Below are 19,210 nucleotides of genomic sequence, written 5' to 3'. Positions count from 1 at the left end.
CCAGCCCTGATAACATCGTCATCAGAAACACATTAAGAGATTCTCATATAGCTATTCTGGACCTACTATGTGCCAGGCACTTTGTATCTGTGCTTTAAAAATCTTGGGGCGCCTGGGTGGCTCGGTCGGTGAAGCGTCCGACTTCGGCTCGGGTCACGATCTCGCGGTCCGTGAGTTCGAGCCCCGCGTCGGGCTCTGTGCTGACGGCTCGGAGCCTGGGGCCTGTTTCCGATTCTGTGTCTCCCTCTCTCTGTGACCCTCCCCCGTTCGTGCTCTGTCTCTCTCTGTCTCAAAAATAAATAAATGTTAAAAAAAAAAATTAAAAAAAAAATCTTTAGAGTCGCCTGGCTGGCACAGTCAGTTAAGCGTCCTACTTCGGCTCAGGGCATGATCTCCCGGTTCGTGAGTTTGAGCCCCGCGTCTGACAGCTTGGAGCCTGGAGCCTGCTTCAGATTCTGTGTCTCCCTCTCTCTGCCCCTCCCTCACTTGCACTCTGTCTGTCTGTCTCTCTCTCTCTCTCTTTCAAAAAGAAACATTAACAAAAATTTTTAAGTCTTTATAAATACCCCTGCACGTTAGGCAGATGAACAACCCGAGGCTCAGAGAGGTTAAGTCACCCGAACACGTGACTTGGCCAGCTGGTAAGTGGCAGAGGCAGGGCTGGAGCCCACGTCGGCCTTATCTGCTAGAGTCTCCAGAGAGCTGGGAGCCTGTAGTTCTGGCCGAATCCTCCTCTTGGGGCTCGGGGCCTCTGCTCCCTCCCTGCAGGCCTGAAGGAGCTGCATTTCGTGTGCGTGGACTCTGTCCTGGGGACCCCTGTCCAGGAAGAGCTATGTGACCTGGGAAGCAAGCCTGGGAGCCGGCGGGAGGTCTGCCAGGCTGCCCCGTGCCCGGCTTGGTGAGTGGGGGTGGAGACCGTGCTGGGGGCGGCAGCCTGGGTCCCCCGGGGAGGAAGCAGTCTTACCCTGGCGTGTAGCCTCCCAGGGAACGCTGGCCTGTTACTGCAGGTGGGAGACCCGAGCCTTGGCGCCGTGCCCAGTGACCTGCGGAGGGGGGCGGGTGCCACTGGCTGTCCGCTGCGTGAGGCTGGACCGCGGCCGCCCCATCCCCCTGCCTCACTCCGAGTGCTGGCCGCTGCCCAGGCCCCGCCCCGTCCGGGACTGCAGTCCGGAGCCCTGCCCTGCCAGGTGGGCCCCTTCCCAAGGAGACGGGTGGTCCCAGGCATCGCCTTCCAGGAAGCCCCTGACCCTCCGTGTCCTCGCCTGCGGGAGCAGGTCACACTGGCGTCCGGGAAGGCTGTGGCGGTGGGGGGGGGTGGGTAACGTTTAGAGCGTGTGAGTGTTGTCTCCCGGGGTCTGGGATGCCGTGGGCCCATGTGGCTGACGGTTCGTTTATCGCTTGCCCTTTCCTGGGGACCCAGCAGGGAGCCGGACAGACAGGCATCCCTGGCCTCCCGGAGCGGGCGCCAGGGGCGGGGGGGGGGGGGGGGGATGGGAGACAGAGTCGGGTGGGGGGATGTGGCAAACGTGGCGGGAAGGAAGATTAGGAGTGCCGGCCGGGCGCGGTGAGGGGCTGGGGTTCCCACTAGAGACAGATATCCTTGCAGGCTCCCTTGGGTCCCCTGCCTCGCCCCCAACTTCCCTCCGAACACGTCGGTTTGCCTTTAGCTTTGCGTTCTGCAGAATGGGCTCTCCCGCGTGTTTTCTGTCCACTGGGCCCGGCCTCTCGGTGGAGATGTGAAGGTGACCCTCGGAGAAAGGCCCTTGCCAGGCCCTTCCCGGTCTGGGGAAATGGGACCTGCTTCTCTGGGCGCCGCCTGACTCCGCTTTGCCCCAGGTGGCAGTACAAGCTGGCAGCCTGCAGCGTGAGCTGCGGAGGAGGGGTCGCACGGAGGATCCTGTATTGCGCACGGGCCCACGGGAGGGACGAGGGCGAAGAGATCCTGCCGGATACCCGGTGCCTGGGGCTGCCTCGCCCGGAGCAGCAGGAGCCGTGCGGCCCGGAGCCCTGCCCACCCAGGTCAGCAGCCCCCAGGTGTCCGGCAAGCAGCCCGGGGTCCTGGAGCGTGTGGACGCCCGGCCGGCCGCGGTGGGGCTTAAAGGGTGGCTCTGGCGGGAGACGGTGCTCGGGAAGCAGGACCACCTGGCAGGCTGCACTAGGCGTCCGAGGTGACGTTCCAACAAAACGCAGGTGGCGTGCCCGTGGGGTGCGCGGGTGTGGGGAGGGCTGGGGGGCTTCACCGGGAGGGGGCAGCATTGACGCGGAGTCCGCGGCTGGTCCCTGCTGGGCACAGGACAGAGTAGCTGCAGCCGACGAGGTCCAGGGGTGGGGTGGGAGCCTGACGGGGAGGAGCAGACAGTCACCTTGTTGGTCGGCCCTGCTTCCACGGCTGCTTCTTTGTAGCTCTGCGTTCTTGTTGTTTTTTTTTTTTTTTTTAACGTTTATTTATTTTTGAGAGAGAGACGGAGTGAGAGAGAGACAGAGTGTGAGCGGGGGCGGGGCAGAGAGCAAGGGAGACACAGAATCCAAAGCAGGCTCTGAGCTGTAGGCACGGAGCCCGACGCGGGGCTCGAACCCACAAACCACGAGATCGTGACCTGAGCCGAAGTCGGACGCTTCGCCGACTGAGCCACCCAGCCGCCCCGGGAGCTTTGCGTTTTTACCACCGAACTGCTTTTCTGTACCCAAACAAGGGAACAGACACCCGTGTCCCGCCACCAGCCTTAATAGACGCGCTGTATTGCCATGTTTCCTTCCTGTCGGTCTCCTTGGCTTCAAAGAAATACACCGTTACGGATAAGAATTCGTTCCAATTAAAACGCTTAGCTCACCTGTCATCTATTTGGGGTCTGTCGCAAAGTCGGGAGCACACTTTATTTCTCCACGTCAGTCACTGAATTTCCCCCGACGGCCCCTTAATCGTGTCCTAGATCCTTGTGTACATTGGGATCTGTGTCAGGGCTTTTTATCGGCTTCCGTTGTTTGTAATTCCCCCACCCGTCCCCGTGTCAGAGTGTTTTAAATACTGTGGCTTTATGGTCCACTTACCACCCACACCGGTGTCTCTTGGCTTGTGCCGAAGTCCCTTGGCCGCGCAGCCCAGTCATTCGTATGGGAATTTATCTGGGATTTATACTCCCCCGATGGCACCTGCCTCAGGGCTTCTGTGGCTGCCTTCCCGCTGGCAGAACGGGTCTTCTCTGGTCTGCGTCCAGGCTCTGCTCAAAGCACCGCAGCAGAGAGGTGGGGAGTCCTCCCTGAGCGCCACTCCAGAACGGCACACTCAGCCCACCCCGTGACTCTCGGCTCTGCCCTCTTCTTCATAGCATGTGCTACGCCCTGGCGTTTATTTCGCTGTTGATTTCTCTGTCTGTTCCTTCACTGAGCGTAGCGGTTTCTCAACCGGGGGGCGGCATTGTCTAGAGACATTTTTTCTTTTAAGTTTTTCTTTATTTATTTTGACAGAGCACAGCAGGGGAGGGAGAGAGAGAGAGGGAGAGAGAGAATGCTAAGGGGCTCGAACTCAGGAGCCGTGAAAACACGACCTGAGCAGAAAGCAAGAGTCAGACGCTTAACCAACTGAGCCATCCAGAAGCCCAGCCTTGGTTTTCTTTTTTCTTTTCTTTTCTTTTCTTTTCTTGTCTTTTCTTTTCTTTTGTTTTTTTTTCTTTTTTTTTTTTTTTTCTCCCAGCCTTGGTTCTCTTTTCTTTTCTTTTCTTTTGTTTTCTTTTCTTTTCTCTTCCTTCCTTTCCTTTCCTTTCCTTGATTCACTTCTTACATATAACACCCAGTGCTCATCCCAGCAAATGCCTTCCTCAGTGCCCATCACCCATTTTCCCCACCCCCCGCATCTCCCATCCCCATCCACCCTCAGTTTGTTCTCTGTATTTAAGAGTCTCTTGTGGTTTGCCTCCTTCTCTGTTTTTATCTTACTTTTGCTTCCCTTCCCCTATGTTCCTCTGTTAAGTTTCTCAAATTCCACAGATGAGCGAAGCCCTACGATATTTGTCTTTCTCTGACTTATTTCACTTGGCCTAATACCCTCCGGTTCCATCCGCGTTGTTGCAAATGGCAAGATTCCATTCTTTTTCATCGGCAAGTGTATATAAATCACATCTTTATCCATTCACCCGTCGGTGGACATTCGGGCTCTTTCCATCCTTTGGCTATTGTCGATAGCGCTGCTATGAACATGGGGGTGCCCGTGCCCCTTCGAATCAGATGTGCAGACACACGTTAAGTGCCGTGACTAGGGAAGGGGGGTTGCCACTGGCATCTGGCGAGTGGGTGGAGTGAACCTCCTGCACCGCATCCGACGGAACCGTCGGCCCCAGATGTCAGTGGTGCCAAGGCGGTGCTGAGGCTAATCACAAGTCGACACGGGCAGGACCGACCGATGTTGGGATGTGTTCTCCCTTATCCAAGGGCGTCTCTTCCCCCGTCCCTGTCACTTGCATAACTAAGGATCCGCGAGCCCTGGACGGGAAGGGCCCACCCTTCCTGGGCTCGGGGCTGCACCCTGGGGTCTTCTGTCCTCGCAGGTGGAAGATCGTGTCCCTTGGCCCATGCTCAGCCAGCTGTGGCCTTGGCACCGCCACGCGCTCCGTGGCCTGTGTGCAGTTCGACCAAGGCCAGGACGTCGAGGTGGACGGGGCGGCCTGTGTAGCTTTGGTAAGGCCGCAGGCCAGCATCCCCTGCATCACCGCCGACTGCGCCTACCGGTGGCGTGTCAGCACCTGGACACAGGTGAGCACGGCAGCTGGGGCGTGCGTCGGCCGAGGGTCCTCATACGCAGGGACCTGGGGGCTTGGATTCATCGTGACCCCTGAAAGGAAGGGGGAGACTGGGGCGGGAGGAAGTAGTCAGGGCACCTAGAGACAGAAGACACAGCGAAGCCTGGAGACCTGAGGGGCGGGTCTGGACCGAGGTCTGGAGACACCAGGCCACGAAGGGGAAGGTGACTCAGGTCTCCGTTCTTGCCTTTCTGGCGCCGTCACCTCGCAAGGTAGTGGAAAGACAAAGGTAGATGTGGTTAGGTCTCCTGCGGGAAGATCTCGCTCATGGTCGGGAGGGGGAGAGGAGGCAAAGCAGACAGCCACCTCCGGCGTTGGGCACAAGGACTCTGGGCGTCGGGTCCTGGTGGAAACGAGAGCTTAGACGAGGGCAGTGCAGGGCAGGAGGGCAGGGGGGGTGCTGGTGCCGTGACCCGGCAAGGTAACCCCTCCGAGCCTCAGTCTCCTCACCTGTGGAATGGAGACGTGTGCCCGCCCCCCGGGCTGTGCACAAGTGAGATCAGATCATGCCTGGCCAGCGGTCACTGCTGTCCTCGACGCCCTCTGGCGAGGTCAGCCTCAACTCCCTCTCTTGTCTCCCGGCAGTGCTCTGTCTCCTGCGGAGACGGCATTCAGCACCGGCACGATGCCTGCCTTGGACCCGGGTCCCAGGCTCCGGTGCCAGCCCACTTCTGCCAGCACTTGCCCAAGCCAGCCACGGTGCGGGGCTGCTGGGCTGGGCCCTGCGCTGGGCAGGGGACCCCCAGCCCGGCGCCCCCCGAGGAAGCCACTGCTGGTGCTCCTCCGGAGCGGCCCCGGCCCCAGGCCCACCTCCTCTCCCCAGCTCCCCGGCTTCAGGGGCTTCTGCCTGGGCCCCAGGAAAGCCCGGCTGAGTCCAGTTATGTCCTTCAACTTTCTGTCTGGGCACTGGCTGGCTGCGGGAAGGGTGGGCAAAGCCGTCCCCAGCTGGGAGAGCTGGGACAGCCTCCTTGTGGGGACCTCCTGGGGTCATCCTGCGAAGCAGCCCTTAGGTGCGGCGGGGGCTGAAGGCGTGGCCTTGGGAGGTGGGGCTCCAGGCTGGCCCTCTCCTTCCACTTTGCTTCTGCTGGCCGAGTGCACCTCGCTTTCCTTACCCTCAGCCTGAGGTTTCACAGGATCCGACCCAGGTCTGTGGGACGCAAGGCCACGTGCTGCTGTCCACACTGCCTCCCTCTCACTGGAGCATCTGGAAGCGGCTCTGTGCCCTGCCTGCACCCATGCAGCCCCTCCCCTGACCTAAGAATGCTTTTCCAGCTGGGCCTAGGAAGCTGTCAGCCACCCTACCTCTCCGTCTCCTACCCAGCGTGGAAAACCCCGGGCCTCCCTTCGGGGAACGCCCCGCCCTGAAGCTCCGTTCTCCTGTGCTCCTGCCTCCTTTCCAGGCGCCTGTGGCCGGCAGCACCTTGAGCCGACAGGAACCATTGACATGCGAGGCCCAGGGCAGGCTGACTGTGTAGTGGCCATCGGGCGGCCCCTGGGTGAGGCGGTGACCGTTCAAGTCCTCGAGAGTTCCCTCAACTGCAGCACTGGTACGTCTGGGGCCGCACGCACCACCGGTCTTGGTGTGGGGCCTCGGGCACTGGTGAGCAGGACTCCAGCCTGCCCCGTTCCCAGCGGGATGCACCAAGTGCATTCTCCACCCCCCCCCCCCAATAATCATCATGGCCATCTCGAGCCTGTCGTGCGATTGTCCCCGTTCTGCAGATGGGGAAACTGAGGCTGTGTCCGATGACTTAGAGCCACAAAGGCAGGAAGTGGGACGGTTGGGACCCGACCACAGCTCAGTCTACCCCAGGGCCGTCTTGCTGCCCGCCCAGAGCAGGGGGTGCTGGACCCTCACCACTCCGTCACTTCCTAGGGGACATGTTGCTGCTTTGGAGCAGGCTCACGTGGAGGAAGATGTGCGGGAAACTGTCGGACATGACTTTCAGCTCCAGAGCCAACACGCTCCTGGTGAGGCAGCGCCGTGAGCGGCCGGAAGGCGGAGTTGTGCTGCGGTACCGGAGCCAGCCTGCCCCGGGAGCCTCCCACAGAGGTATGGGGGGTGGGGGGGGGGAGCAGAGCCTCCCCCCCACGTCCCTGCGGGTGCCGCCTACCGGGCGGCTGACTGTCATGGAGGAGGACACCACCAGCTCCCTGTGCCAGGACGAGGTCCCTCGCTAGGCCCCTGCAGCCACATGGGTGGCTGCCCTGGCACTCATGTCCCTCAAGACCCTTCAAGGTCCTCTGTGAGCAGCTTTCCCCCAGCCCTGTTCCAGTGCGGTGTCCTCTCTGCTCAGCCCCCACAGAGCTGGTGTGTGCGTGCATGCTTGCACGTGTGAGTGAGCGCGCACGCACACACACACACACACCCCTCAGGTAGAGGATGGCATCCCGTGGCCCCACTGGTGTCTTCCAGTAGCCCTCTTGGAGGTCTCAGGGGACTTTCCCTCTCCCAACAGCCCAAGCTGGCTGAAGGTGGCTTCCCTAGCCAGCTCCAGAGGTTTCTGGGCCCCCTAGTCTTCACTTCTACAGAGATTTGCCTGCCCCCCCCCCACCCCTCAGCGAGTAGCTTTTTGGTGCCTGAGCACAGGCATTGAGTGCTCAAGGGCGGGCCACCCCTTCTCAGGCTCCTCTCTTCTGGCTTCCCTCCCGCACATGGGCTCTTGCCTCACCAGGGGCACAGGCAGGAGGCGCAGGCAGGCGGGGCTCCCGTGGGCTCCTAATGTCAATGGCCTTTGTGACAGTTACCTTCACTTTACAGAGGAGGGAACTGAAGCTCAGAGCATTTAACACCTTCGCCTAGGGTCTCACAGCAGAAAGTGGTACAGGTGGGGTTCGGCGAGGGCTTCTGTGGCGGAGACCCGATCTTGACCACAATGCCATATTGCCCCCCTTCACTGCCCCCTGGCTGTGAGCCGCCCTGGCCTCTGGCATTAGTGGTCTTTCCCAGGGCTGCTAGGTCCTGAAGTGGCCCACACCCAGCCCATCCACCTGCTCTCCTCTGCAGAGTGTGATATGCAGCTCTTTGGACCCTGGGGTAAAATCGTGAGCCCCTCGATGAGTCCACGTGGGAGGAACCTGGGGGGCTGCCGCATCTTCATCAATGTGGCTCCACGGGCCCGCATTGCCATCCATGCCCTGGTCACCAGCGTGGGCACAGGCACTGATGCCAGCCACATCTTGGTAAGGCTACCAGGATGGGGACAAGAATGGGTTGACTTTTGCTATGAGTCTAGACAGCTGTCCCTGGGGATGAGAACTGGGGGTGCTGTACCCACTTTGCCCCCAAACCTCAAAATCATTTGTGAAAGAATGAGAGAGAAGAGTTTCCTCCACTTACTCACCAACAGATGTTTACTGAGCTCCCCACAGGAGTGAAATAGACAAGACCTTTTCTGATGTAGACAGTTAACCCAGAACTCAAGCATAATTTTAGATCCTGATATAACTTTTCCAGAAGAGTGGATCAAACCCTCCTCCCATGAGGTCTGTGTGTTCTGGGAGAACTGCCCTCTGCAAAGTGTCAGCTCCCCTGCTGGAGGCAACCTGGCTTCTGGAATTAGACAGACCTGGGCTCAGAACCCATCTCTCACACCCTGGCTGTGTGTCCTTGGGGAAGTAATACAACTTCTCTGAACCTGTTTCCTGGGTAGAAAAGTAGTGGCTTCCTGACAGGGCTGTTGTGTGAGGATTAAGTGTGTGGCCCTGAGTGTATGATCCCTTGTATATTAAAGGCACCATAAATGCTAGCTACCGTTTTTGGCCGGCCCTCTGGGGCTGCGCCTTTCCCCTCAGATCCGGGACATCCACAGCCTGAAGACGATGACATTCCGTGGGCAGCAGGCACTCTTCTGGGAGTCCGAGGGAAGCCAGGCTGAGATGGAGTTTAGCCAGGGCTTCATGGAGGCGGGCGCTAGCCTGTGGGGCCTGTACTGGACCCTCGGATCTCGAGTGCAGGAACCTGGCTGGGCCGTACCCTAGCTTGCTCTCCAAGCACAAACCTCCAGTGCCCTGCGTGCACAGTAGGATGTCTCCTCCAGGTTCTGGAAAGGAAAGAAACGAACTTGACATTTATGAGCACCTGTTAGGTGCCTGGCAAGCCCCAGAGGGTTGACTCTGGTCTCTGAGTGCTTTCCAATTTGAATTCCGTCCAATCTTAAGTATCTCCTTTAGGGCCTCCTCCAACATGCAAAAGGCTAGGCGGCGGGAGGCAGGGTCTGGACTCTGTCTGGAATGGCAGTCACCAGTCCCTCTGTACCAATAAACGGAATGTGCAGTCTGAGTAGCGTTTTTCTTCACGTAACCTGTCCAATCTGCCTTGAAAACCCACCCCGGGGCATTGCCGGAATTCCCTGGCTGCGGCAGGGCTCTAGACCCAATACTGAGCTGAACAAGCCCCACGCCACCCGTGGTGGTCTTCTTTTTCTCTACCCAAGAAGGAGGGACGAGGGAGCGTGGGGCCGAGAATGAGCCCCCACGCTGGCACACTCGTTAATTCTCTGCGAGGCCCCGCCCCTGTGCTGGTCCGGCTGGGAGGACCTGACCACTCGGGAGGGCGGGTGCCGCCAGGCCCCGCCCCCTATGCTGATCAGCGCGAGACCCTCGGGCGCACCCGCCACCGCCCAGCGAGCCCCGCCCCTTATGCTAATGAGCGGCCGCCTCTCCCACAAGGCAGCGCGCCGGGCCAACGCGGCCGGCTCCGGAGCCCTTTGTGAGGGTGGCGGGCTGCGCCAGACAGCGGCACCATGAGCGGCTCGGGCGGGGCGTCGACAGCGTCCGTCAGCTCCGCGCCGCCCGCGCAGGAGGAGGGCATGACGTGGTGGTACCGCTGGCTGTGTCGCCTGTCGGGGGTGCTGGGGGCCGTCTGTGAGTACCCGGCCCGGGGGAGGGGTCGGCCTCGCCGCCCACCGCGCATGCGTGTTCGGCCCCGCCCCTCCGGCGCGCCCCCGCGGGGAGGGGCTGGTGGGGCGGGGGGCGGTCTGCGGTGGGTGGGCGCGCGCGGGGCGGACGCCCTGGCGGTTGCTATGGTCCCGGCCCCGCGGCCCGGGCTCCCGCGGGGCCCGCGGCTGGGCTGGCGGCGATGGGGACATTCCAGGAGGGAACGTTAACTACCGTGGCCGAGTTACTGCCCCCCCCCCGCGCCGCATCTGAGCGCCGGGACGGTGCGTGCGGCCTCTGCCCCGGGGGCTTTCCGAGACCTCCCTTATGTTGCCGGGAGAGCGCAGCACTGCCCGGCCCGGAGGCAGCCTCACCTGTTGGCGCGGGCGGAGGCCCCCTTAACCTTTGGGCCAAGGCTGTTTAAACATGGGCGGGTGGTGCCCGGGCACAAGTAGTCCTCGAGGGAGGGCCGGGCAGTGCGCATCTGGGTCCTCACTGTCCACTCCGAGGCCAGTGCATTCCCTCTGCTGTCGACTCTGCGTCGGCCACCGCTCCTCTCCCCTCCTCATATCCCCCCAGCGCCATCCCGACACACATCTTGACCTCAAGTTGCACGGAAGCCAGGCTCTTTTAGCACCCCGCCCAAAGAACACCGCTAGGAAGGCAGACCTGCTGCAGGAGTAAAATGAAGCTCATGTGGCAAATACGTGTCTGATCTGTTCGAATGGTCTGCTGTCCTGTCCTGCGGCCCTCACCTTTGGGAATCACTGGAGTGGGTTTCAACAGTGCCCGCTTGGCACAGAGGGCTGGAGCAGGCCAGATCCTGATCAAGTCGGCCGGAGGGAACACCGCTCAGGGTCCCCTGCCTGTCCCACAGTCGTCCCAGGTGGCTGGGTGCTGGAAGGAAGTTCAGGGGTGCAGGGTTAGGCGTGTGCTGTGCAGAAGGGCACACCCTTATCCAGAGGTGATCATGGGACAGGCCCTTCTGCAGATCCCAAAGAGGCCCCTGAGTCCCGGTCACTGCTGTCAGAGCAAGCATCTTTTTGACTTTGTAGGAGAGACTGGCGGCTCAGGATCAGGGCTTTAGATAGGATCCTCTCAAGTGTGGCTAGTTGTTTTCCTTGCAGACGAGAGTGGGGGTCCTGTAGGGAGTGAGGGGGCCAGTGGTGGAGAAAGGAAAGGTTCTGCCTGTGGCCTCTGGGCCCTCACCCTCCCTCTGCCTTGGATTCAGCAGCCCTGCCGGCTCCCGGGTTAACCCTGGTCTTCCATCCCGTTCTGTGCTTCTTAAAGTGAGGTACCTGGGCCGCCCCAGGAGTTCGTGGTGTTGGGGCTACTCCAGAAGCATCAGGAGAAACTTGTGTCGGTTTCACCTGAGTATTTGGGGGGAGGTGATTGTTATGCAAATACCAAATAGGAGATCGCAGGGTGGGGTGCAAGGCGAGAGTTTTAGGGATGCGATGCGGGGCGCCCCGCCGGCCGAGTCAGTAGAGCCTGCGACTCTTGGTCTTGGAGTTGTGAGTCCAAGCTCCACATTGGGTGTAGAGATTACTTAAAAATAAAATCTTAAAAAAGTTTGAGTGATGAAACAGGAATTCAGATAAGGGCTGTGCTTCCAGCTGGCCACTTTAGGCTGGTCACTTTAGTCCGGATCTCCAAGGGGTGAGACACCCTCCGGGCTGGATTGTTAAAGGACTCCTTGCTGCAGCCTTCTTTCTGGGTTGAAACCTAGTCCTCCCCTAAGGTGGGCTGTTGGTAGGACAGTGGGGGCAGGGTCAGAGCTGGAGGAGAAGTACTGACTCAGCAGGGGCATTGTCTTGTGGGCATTCAGGTCTGTGTTCTGTGTCTCCGGGGAACCTTGCTGCCTGGAGGCTGATGGGACGTGTCCGGGCTGAGTGCCGCTAGTACGCAGAAAGTACCTCTGTCCCTCTAGGAGACCTTGGGACCACGCGAGGGCAGGCCCCCTGCAGTCTGGGTTCACTTCGTCTGGTTTCATCCTCCCCCTGCAGCCTGTATAGGGTTACCTGGGAGAACAGCAGGAGAATTCCAGGCCCAGGCAGGGATCAGGTGCCAGGCAAGCTGCTGCAAGTTTAATGAACTGGCTGCTGATTGCTGCCTCGGGGCCCAGCTTCCAGTCCCACCCCAGCTATGGCCCTGGGCTGGGCTTTGCTTCCAGCTGGGAGCCTGTGCCTGGGAACCGCCAGTTCTTGGTGAAGCTGGGCCGCTGGCTGTAGGGAGAAGCGAGGGGAGCGTGGCACACCCGCCCCTCGGGGTGCGGTTGGGAGCACTGGGCGAGGCTCCACACTTGGGACCCCGGAGAAGCCACTTTCAGGGCCTGGTGTTTCAGGGGTGGCTGGGCCGGGCTGTGGCACTTGCCCGCACTCCGGGGACAAAACAGGCCTCAAAAAGTGACGAGGACGTCCCCAAGGTTCTTCAGCTGGTGTGCAGGTCACAGCTGGGATTGTGACCCAGGTCTACCTGGTCCCAGTTTTTGTTCCCAGAGGGGCAGCAGGCCTCGCCCCGGCAAAATCCAAGCCTCATTTTTGGCGTCAGAGGCTTCTCGTGTGGCCAGCCCTGTGATTGGTGACACCTGCCTGAGCCCGAGGCCTGAGATCCTCTTCTCTTTTCACGTTCGATGCCTTGCGGCGGGTATTGGTACAGCTGGGGTGCGGAGGCCGGCCCTCCAGGCCCTGGACTGGAGACAGGGTGAGATGCCCTCGCAGCCGGCCGCGCCCTTGCCGCGGGGTCTGGGCCAAGCCGCCTCGCCTCTCCCAGTCTGGGTCCTCACCCACGACGTGGGGCACTTACAGGGACCTCGCTTGTCTCAGAGGGCAGAGTGCAGTGCTGGTGTCGCAAGGGGTCTGCCAGGGGTCTTCCCCGGCAGGCTCTGTCCCTTCCTGCCTGCTAATTCCGGCTCCTGTCTGCTTTCAAGCCTGCGCCATCTCGGGCCTCTTCAACTGCGTCACCATCCACCCTCTGAACATCGCGGCCGGCGTGTGGATGATGTGAGTAGCCCCGTGACCGTCCTGCCCCATGGGGCTGGGGGCACGTGGATTTCTGGTCGCCTTGCGGGGGTCTTCACCTCCTTTCCACCCTGCCGTGTTCACTTGTCCCGATTCTCATTAGGGCCGGGCCGGGGGGGACGACACTCACCCAGGCCTCCATTGGGTTTAGGGCCGGGGTCACAAATGCCTCCTGAGTGTCCACGGAGCGAGACTCTGCAGGCACTGTGTCTGCTACCAGGGGCCTGGCCTGGGGGAGCTCGGGGGCCGTCAGGGCTGCTGGAGGAGGCTTGGTGGAGGCTTGGTGTCTGGTGGGATTGGAGTCAGGTGCCGGGGGCTCCAGGTCGGAGGTGGGCAAGCCAGACGGGGCAGGTTAGAGCTGGTGTGGGACAGGGGCTAGAAGGCCCCAGGTGAGTTCCCTGCCCCCCCCCCTGCCTGGGCAGCCCGATCCCGTTGGAAGGGAAGGCGGAGGGGGTGGGGTGGGAATCAGCCAGTGAAGCTCCGGCCGTGCCTGAGCCACCTGCGCGTGAGAAGTGGCTGTGCGCCAAGCATCGTCGGTGCCCACGTGGGGCTTGGCCTGGGAGGGACACAGAGGCGGACGGGTGGGACCCTGCCCTCAGGGAACTCAGGCCAGTGGTGAGGCCTGTGGGAGCGGGGCCCGGAGGCCTGTGCTGGCCAGAGGCAGTCAGGAGACCGGCCGGCCTGGATGCGGGGGGGGGGGGGGGGGGGGGGGGGGGGGTTGGGGGGACTGGCCCGTAGCAGGGGGCGTGTGAGTTGTGCAGAGTCCCTGCCCTGGGCTCAGGTGGGCTCCCGGGGCACCTCAGCTTGGGTTCTGTCCCCGGTAGGTAATGAGGGCACTTTCCTCCGAGGCTTGGGGTGGACGCAGGCTGTGGCATTCTTTGAGGGCCCGGCGTCCGTGACCGTGACCCAGCCGTGGAGAACCAAGACTGGAGCAGACCCCCTCGGTCTGTCTCCGTGGCTTCACTGTCCCCAGCCGGAACACAGGAAGGAGGGGCAGGGTACGGGGCTTGCTAGGTGCCCTCCTCCCCGTGTGGGCTTCCCAGGGGTCAGCCCCCAGTGACTGTTGTGGACCGATGACCTCCTCCTGGCCATCCTGATGGGTGAGCCGCTGCCGGGCACAGCTTTCCCCGCACAGACGACGATGTCGGTGACAGTGGCGGTAACCGGGTGGCCGAGGGGCGGCCGGCTCTCTGCAAAGCGCCCTGTGTCGAGGAACCCCTCCGCGTGCTCATGGCAGAGCTGAGGGGCACCTTCTGAGACAGGAGGGGTGAAGGGAAGGCTCTGGTCCTCGGGTGGGGAGCGGCTCCGCAGAGGCGCTGAGGGGGAGCTGGGGGAGGGGGAGCGGCACTCTGGTGGGCACTGGCCCCCCCCTCCCCGACCCTGTCAGCCCACCAGCCTCTCTCCCCGCCCTCCAGCATGAACGCCTTCATCCTGCTGCTCTGCGAGGCGCCCTTCTGCTGCCAGTTCATCGAGTTTGCCAACACGGTGGCGGAGAAGGTGGACCGGCTTCGCTCCTGGCAGAAGGCCGTCTTCTACTGCGGGTGCGGGGCCCCCGGGTGGGGCTGGACGGTGCGGGGACTTAACCCTCCGGGGCCCCCGACCCGGGTTCCCAGAGTCAGGGACCTGAAGGGCAGGCGATGGCCAGCGGGCCGGGCTGGGGGGGACCTCTCGGGGAGGGCGAGGCTGCGATGGCTTCGTGCAGAGTCCTCCTCCGACGGTGGGTGTGGCGTGTGTGGTCTTGCGTCTGGTGGGGTGAGCCCACAGCCGTGGCCGCCCGCACTTCCGCAGGGAGAATGCGTGCCCTGCAGCCTGTACGGGCTAGAGAAAAGTGAGCGGGGCCTGGACCTCTGGCCCGGGGTTTGAGAGTTGTTAAATCGACCCTGGTAGGCCCAGCGATGTGCTTCTGTGCAGCCTTGCACGAGGGGTCCATCCCGACGCCCCGGCACGAAGGCAGGTCGCAGAACAGAAAATATTACCTGCCAGTGGGCTTCCCTTGATTTTCCTGGTTCTAACCGCAGATTCGCTGTGGGGCATTGTCCACCTGAGTCATGAGGTTGAACGAATTTCAGGGTGTGTCCCATGCACGGAAGCTTCTAGAACAGTGCTGGTGCACAGGAGGCTCTTCGCGGCTTCTGACAGCAATGGCAATGGTTACCATGATTTAGGTTATCTTTAGCAATAAATGCGGTGATCTTGGGGCACCTGGGGGGCTCAGTCAGTTGAGCGTCCTACTCTTGATTTTCACTCAGGTCATGATCTCATGGTTTTGTGAGTTCAAGCCCCACATCGGGTTCTGTGCTGACAGCTCAGAGCCTGCTTGGGGTTCTCTCTCTGTCTCTCTGTCTCTCTCTCTCTCTCTCTCTCTGCCCCTCCCCGCCTCTCAAAATAAGTAAACTTTAAAAAAATAAATAAATAAATGTGGAGTTTTTTATTCCAGGGTTTTTTCCCTTCGTGGAGGCCAGTTGCTTTGACAGCAGGAGATGTGCGTTGCATTCTAGAGCCGCTTCCTACTGGGTCTAAACCACGGAGAAATAGAGGTTCACAAAATACTATCTGCCATCATGCCCCTTGCCTTGATCTGTATTTTAAAAATACTAACAGTAATATACGTTTACTAAAAATAACTTGGAAAATATTAAAGCTTTACTGCTTGGAACATTTTGGTATGTTTCTGTCCGTTAAAAAACTTTTTTTTAATAGTTTTTTTTTTTAAGTTATTTATTTTGAGAGAGAGAATGAGAGAGAGAGAGAGAGGGAGAGAGAGAATCCCAAGCAGGTTCTACACTGTCAGTGCAGAGGCCATTGTGGGGCTCGATGCCACAAACCGTGAGATCATGACCTGGACTGAAATCGAGAGTCAGATGCTCAACTGACTGAGCCACCCAGGCACCCCTGCAGGTTTTTTAAACTTGTTTCTTACACAGTATGACCGTTTGAAGTAAATTTGTGTCCTGCTCGTTTTCACTTAATACCACAACGTAAACGTTTTCAGGATCACCGGTAAAGACTTCATAAGATTACTTTTACTGACAGGAATATTTATTGCACTGCCTGTGTCATGCTTTCTTCCTCTGTAAACAGTGGTACAGATTAAATCAAACCACAGTAAACAGCGATGAGCAAAACTTTTCCTGTGGTGCTTTCCCTAGGATAGATCTCTCCTTGGGCATGGAATTGTTAGGCTGTAGGTTAGTCATTGGAAAGATTTCAATATGTGACTGACTTGCTTTCCCAAGAGGCGATCAGGGTTTCTGCCTCCTCTCCACCCCGCTGGTGCTGCCCGTCTCGTGTCTGACAAGAATTGAGCTGTTTTTCTGAACGTTTTTACTAATTGCATTTTCCCTCCTGAAAATGTTCTGGTTTACTTCTTACCTACTGGCGTCTCCATGTTTCACTTAGCAAGTTATGTGTTTCCTATAGTGAAGATTTCTTAACCCTTTGTTCTACTTCTCTCAGACATCTTTCCAGCCGGTTTCCCTTTAATTTTGTTGATAGAAGGTTTCCCCCTTGGTCTTTTTTTTTTCTTTCTAATTCCCGTTATTCTTTTACTACTGACAGATTTTATAAGCACAGCAAAACCTCACGATCGCATGTCCCGCCTGAGTAGAGAGGCAGGCGGACTTGCGGAGGCCCATCTGGCGGCCCAGTGTTCGCCTTAGCGTGCGGGGTGTGCGTGGGCGGGTGCGGCTGCTGGGCCAGACCGCTTCGCCCAGGGAAGCCACGGGACAGAGCGCTGGTCCCCCAGCTGCGGTATCTCCCTGGCCTAGTTAACCCACTGCCACGGGGGTCTGGAAATCCCAGCCGGAATCGAGAGTCAGCCCATGGACACTCGAGCCAGAGGGGACACCTGCCGCCAGGGGGCGCCCAACCGTGGCGGGGACCAGAAGGAAACCCCTTGCCTTGTGCGGTTCACGCTCTGGGATCTCTCTTGTTGAGATAAGGCTGGTTTCACTGCACCACGAAGAGCTGACCTTTACCTGGTGCTGATGCTGTTCCAGGCACTGTGTGTGGAGTTCACACGGGAGGAGTTCAGGAACTTGGCCCGTCACAAAGCCGCTAGGGAGGAACTGACAGGAGATTTTCGGGTCGGCCTGTTCCCCGAAGGGGTGGGTGGATGACCCCAGCGCTGTTTTACTCTGTGTACCACAGACCCTTCCAGAGGTCTGATGAAGGCTTGGGTCCTCGCCTCAGAAAGCTCACGGAACTTCGCAGACAAGTGCACGGGTGTCTAAGGACTTCTTGAAGCCTGGCCGTGACCCTGTGTCTGGACTGATTTCTGGGGACCCTTCCTGCACCTGGCTCTCTGGGAGGGGGGGGGCTGGGTTAGTCTGGGGAGCCTGGAAGTCATATGGCAGCCGCAGGGCAGGGGTACCGCCTTGACCCGGGCTTCTCTCCTAGGATGGCCATCGTCCCCATCGTCATCAGCCTGACCCTGACCACGCTGCTGGGGAACGCCATCGCCTTCGCCACTGGGGTGCTGTACGGACTCTCGGCTCTGGGCAAAAAGTGCGTTTGCCTCTCCCAGCCCCTGGGAGGGATCTTCACATCCTACCTCCTGTAGTCTTCTCAGTGCGGAGGGTCCAGGAGGGGCCCCTGGTGTCCGTTTGTGGGAACGGGCACGGCAGTTGTCAGTGACTCTCATCAGTGTCCCCAGGGTGTTTGCCGCTCACGGGAATGAGAGCAGGAGGGTTGGTGGACTTCCTGGTGGCCTGGCTGTGCCTCGCCACAGCCGACAGTGGGGATGGCAGGTCTGTGGTTCGGCAGAGCCTCTTTCCCGTCCAGCGCCCACGCCTGGCGTCCCAGTCAGTTGCCGCCCTCTGCTTCGGAGCCCGGGCTGCGACTCTGAATCCAAGATCCCGGGCAGCCTGTGCCTCTCTTAGAGGCTGCTATCCTAGCAGCAGGGTCTCTGGGGACACCTGCTGTCCCTGCAGCTGAAGCCTCGGTCACAGGCCAGGAATCTGCTGGTGGGTGGGAGGACCGGGCGTCCTGTGACACTGACTCGCTGTCTCCCCAGGGGCGACGCGATCTCCTATGCCAGGATCCAGCAGCAGAAGCAGCAGGCTGACGAGGAGAAGCTCACGGACACCCTGGAGGGAGAGCTGTGAGGCAGGTCAGGTGACCCGCTCCTCCCTGCTCGCCCCTGGGACTCTGCGTGAGCACGGCCTGCAGGGATGAGGCCTGGAGCGTCGACCCTGGAGAACAGCCTGGAAGAGGAGCCTTTGCCTAGCTCCTGTCAGCCCCCTTACACCTGTCCCTACACCTGGAATCCTCTCCTGTCTTCCCTCTCTCCAGATCTGTGTCTCCTGCCCCGGGCCTTGGCCAGCAGCAGGGAGACTGGCGGTGGCAGCAGGCAGGCAGGCAGCGCGGGCCTCGGGGTGACCCAGGCCGCGGGGCTGGAGGAGAGCGGAGCCCGCAGTGGCTGCGCACGGGCGGCCCGCCTGGCCCCGCCCCTCGCAGCTGGCCCGGCTCCGCTGGAAGCAGGCTGCCGGGCGGGTGTCCGGACTCACACCGCTCGCGGGGCCGCAGGGCCAGGAGGAGCTTCCTGGGGGACGCCGGTCCCGGCGTGAGCTGGGAGGCACGGCGACCCTGGGCAGGGGTGGGGTGAGCCTCCTGTGGCTCTCCCTCGGGGCAGGGCCTCGTCCCGCTGCCCAGGCCCCTCCCCGCCGCTCTGCTCTCCGTGGGAGCCCACAGCAGTCCCGGGATGCCCCTCGAGTGCCCAGGGCAGCGGCTGGCTGGCTGGCTGGCTGGCTGGGGAGCGCCCCTTCCCCAGTTCCCGGGAACCTCGGACAGGCCACTCCGGGACGCTTGTCATGGGTCCTCCCCCACGGCCCCCAGGGGCCCGGTGCCAAGGAAGCGCGGAGGGCAGGCTCTCCCCTGCCCCGGGGGGCTGCTCATCCACCTGTCTGTGTGCCCCCGGCGTGTCGGCCGTGGCCGGGGCCCAGGCAGCGGGGCCGAGCTCCGCCCACCTCCGTATTCCTGCTGGCCTGCCCCCTACTCTGGTCTCGGGGGAGCTGGGCGGGGGCCAGAGCCGCCTCCACCACCACGAGCTGTGCGCACCGGGTGCCTGGCCCGTGTGCGGGGCCCGAGGGAGCCGCCCCGGCGGGGATGCGCACTGTCACCCCGGCCTCCCTCCGTCCACTGTTCCTGGCGTCCCCTGTGTGTTTCTCCCTCGGCCCGCTGCCTGCCCCGCCAGCCCGAGCGGCGCCCAGCTGCCAGGCGTGTCTGGTGGGGCCTGGCTGAGCCTGGGCGGTGCTGGTGTGGAAAAGGCTCGGTCTGGGGCCCAGCTCCCACTCGTCCTTCTCCCAGGGCCCCCGGCTGGGCCCTGCTCAGAACCCTGAGCTCGGGCCCAGCCCCCCTTTGTTGAAACCACCCCTAGAGCTGTGTCCAGATCCTCGCTTCCCAGAGGGAGCCCTCCTCCCCGGGGCTCGTTAGCGTTCCTCGCAGGAGCAGCACTCACTGTCCCGGGGGACGCGCACGGGGATCCTGGTCTGCGGCAGTCCCCCCGGCAGCCTTCCAGCG

General features: G+C 61.1%; 2 protein-coding genes across 2 annotated transcripts in view; both read left to right on the top strand.

Annotated features, from left to right (window-relative positions):
- The window catches only part of ADAMTS13 (ADAM metallopeptidase with thrombospondin type 1 motif 13), a 31,833-nt gene extending 22,742 nt beyond the window's left edge, over positions 1-9,091 (top strand). Inside the window, 8 exon segments of the mRNA XM_032592312.1 lie at positions 769-898; positions 1,837-2,019; positions 4,542-4,746; positions 5,379-5,670; positions 6,194-6,340; positions 6,670-6,846; positions 7,801-7,976; positions 8,589-9,091. Of these exon segments, the coding sequence (XP_032448203.1) occupies positions 769-898; positions 1,837-2,019; positions 4,542-4,746; positions 5,379-5,670; positions 6,194-6,340; positions 6,670-6,846; positions 7,801-7,976; positions 8,589-8,774 (1,496 nt within the window). The 3' untranslated portion in view covers positions 8,775-9,091.
- Positions 9,092-9,508: 417 nt separating this feature from the next.
- On the top strand, positions 9,509-17,883 carry CACFD1 (calcium channel flower domain containing 1). The gene is made up of 5 exons (XM_030306540.2): positions 9,509-9,659; positions 12,601-12,673; positions 14,107-14,232; positions 17,090-17,197; positions 17,706-17,883. Exons 1-5 carry the CDS (start codon positions 9,539-9,541, stop codon positions 17,794-17,796), a joined length of 519 nt encoding a protein of 172 aa, XP_030162400.1. The 5' UTR covers positions 9,509-9,538; the 3' UTR covers positions 17,797-17,883.
- The last annotated feature ends 1,327 nt before the right edge of the window (positions 17,884-19,210 follow it).

Source organism: Lynx canadensis, chromosome D4 (genome assembly GCF_007474595.2).
Source record: "Lynx canadensis isolate LIC74 chromosome D4, mLynCan4.pri.v2, whole genome shotgun sequence".
NCBI lineage: Eukaryota > Metazoa > Chordata > Mammalia > Carnivora > Felidae > Lynx > Lynx canadensis.
Note: the sequence above shows the minus strand (reverse complement) of the source record. Positions and strands in the feature narration are given on the sequence as shown.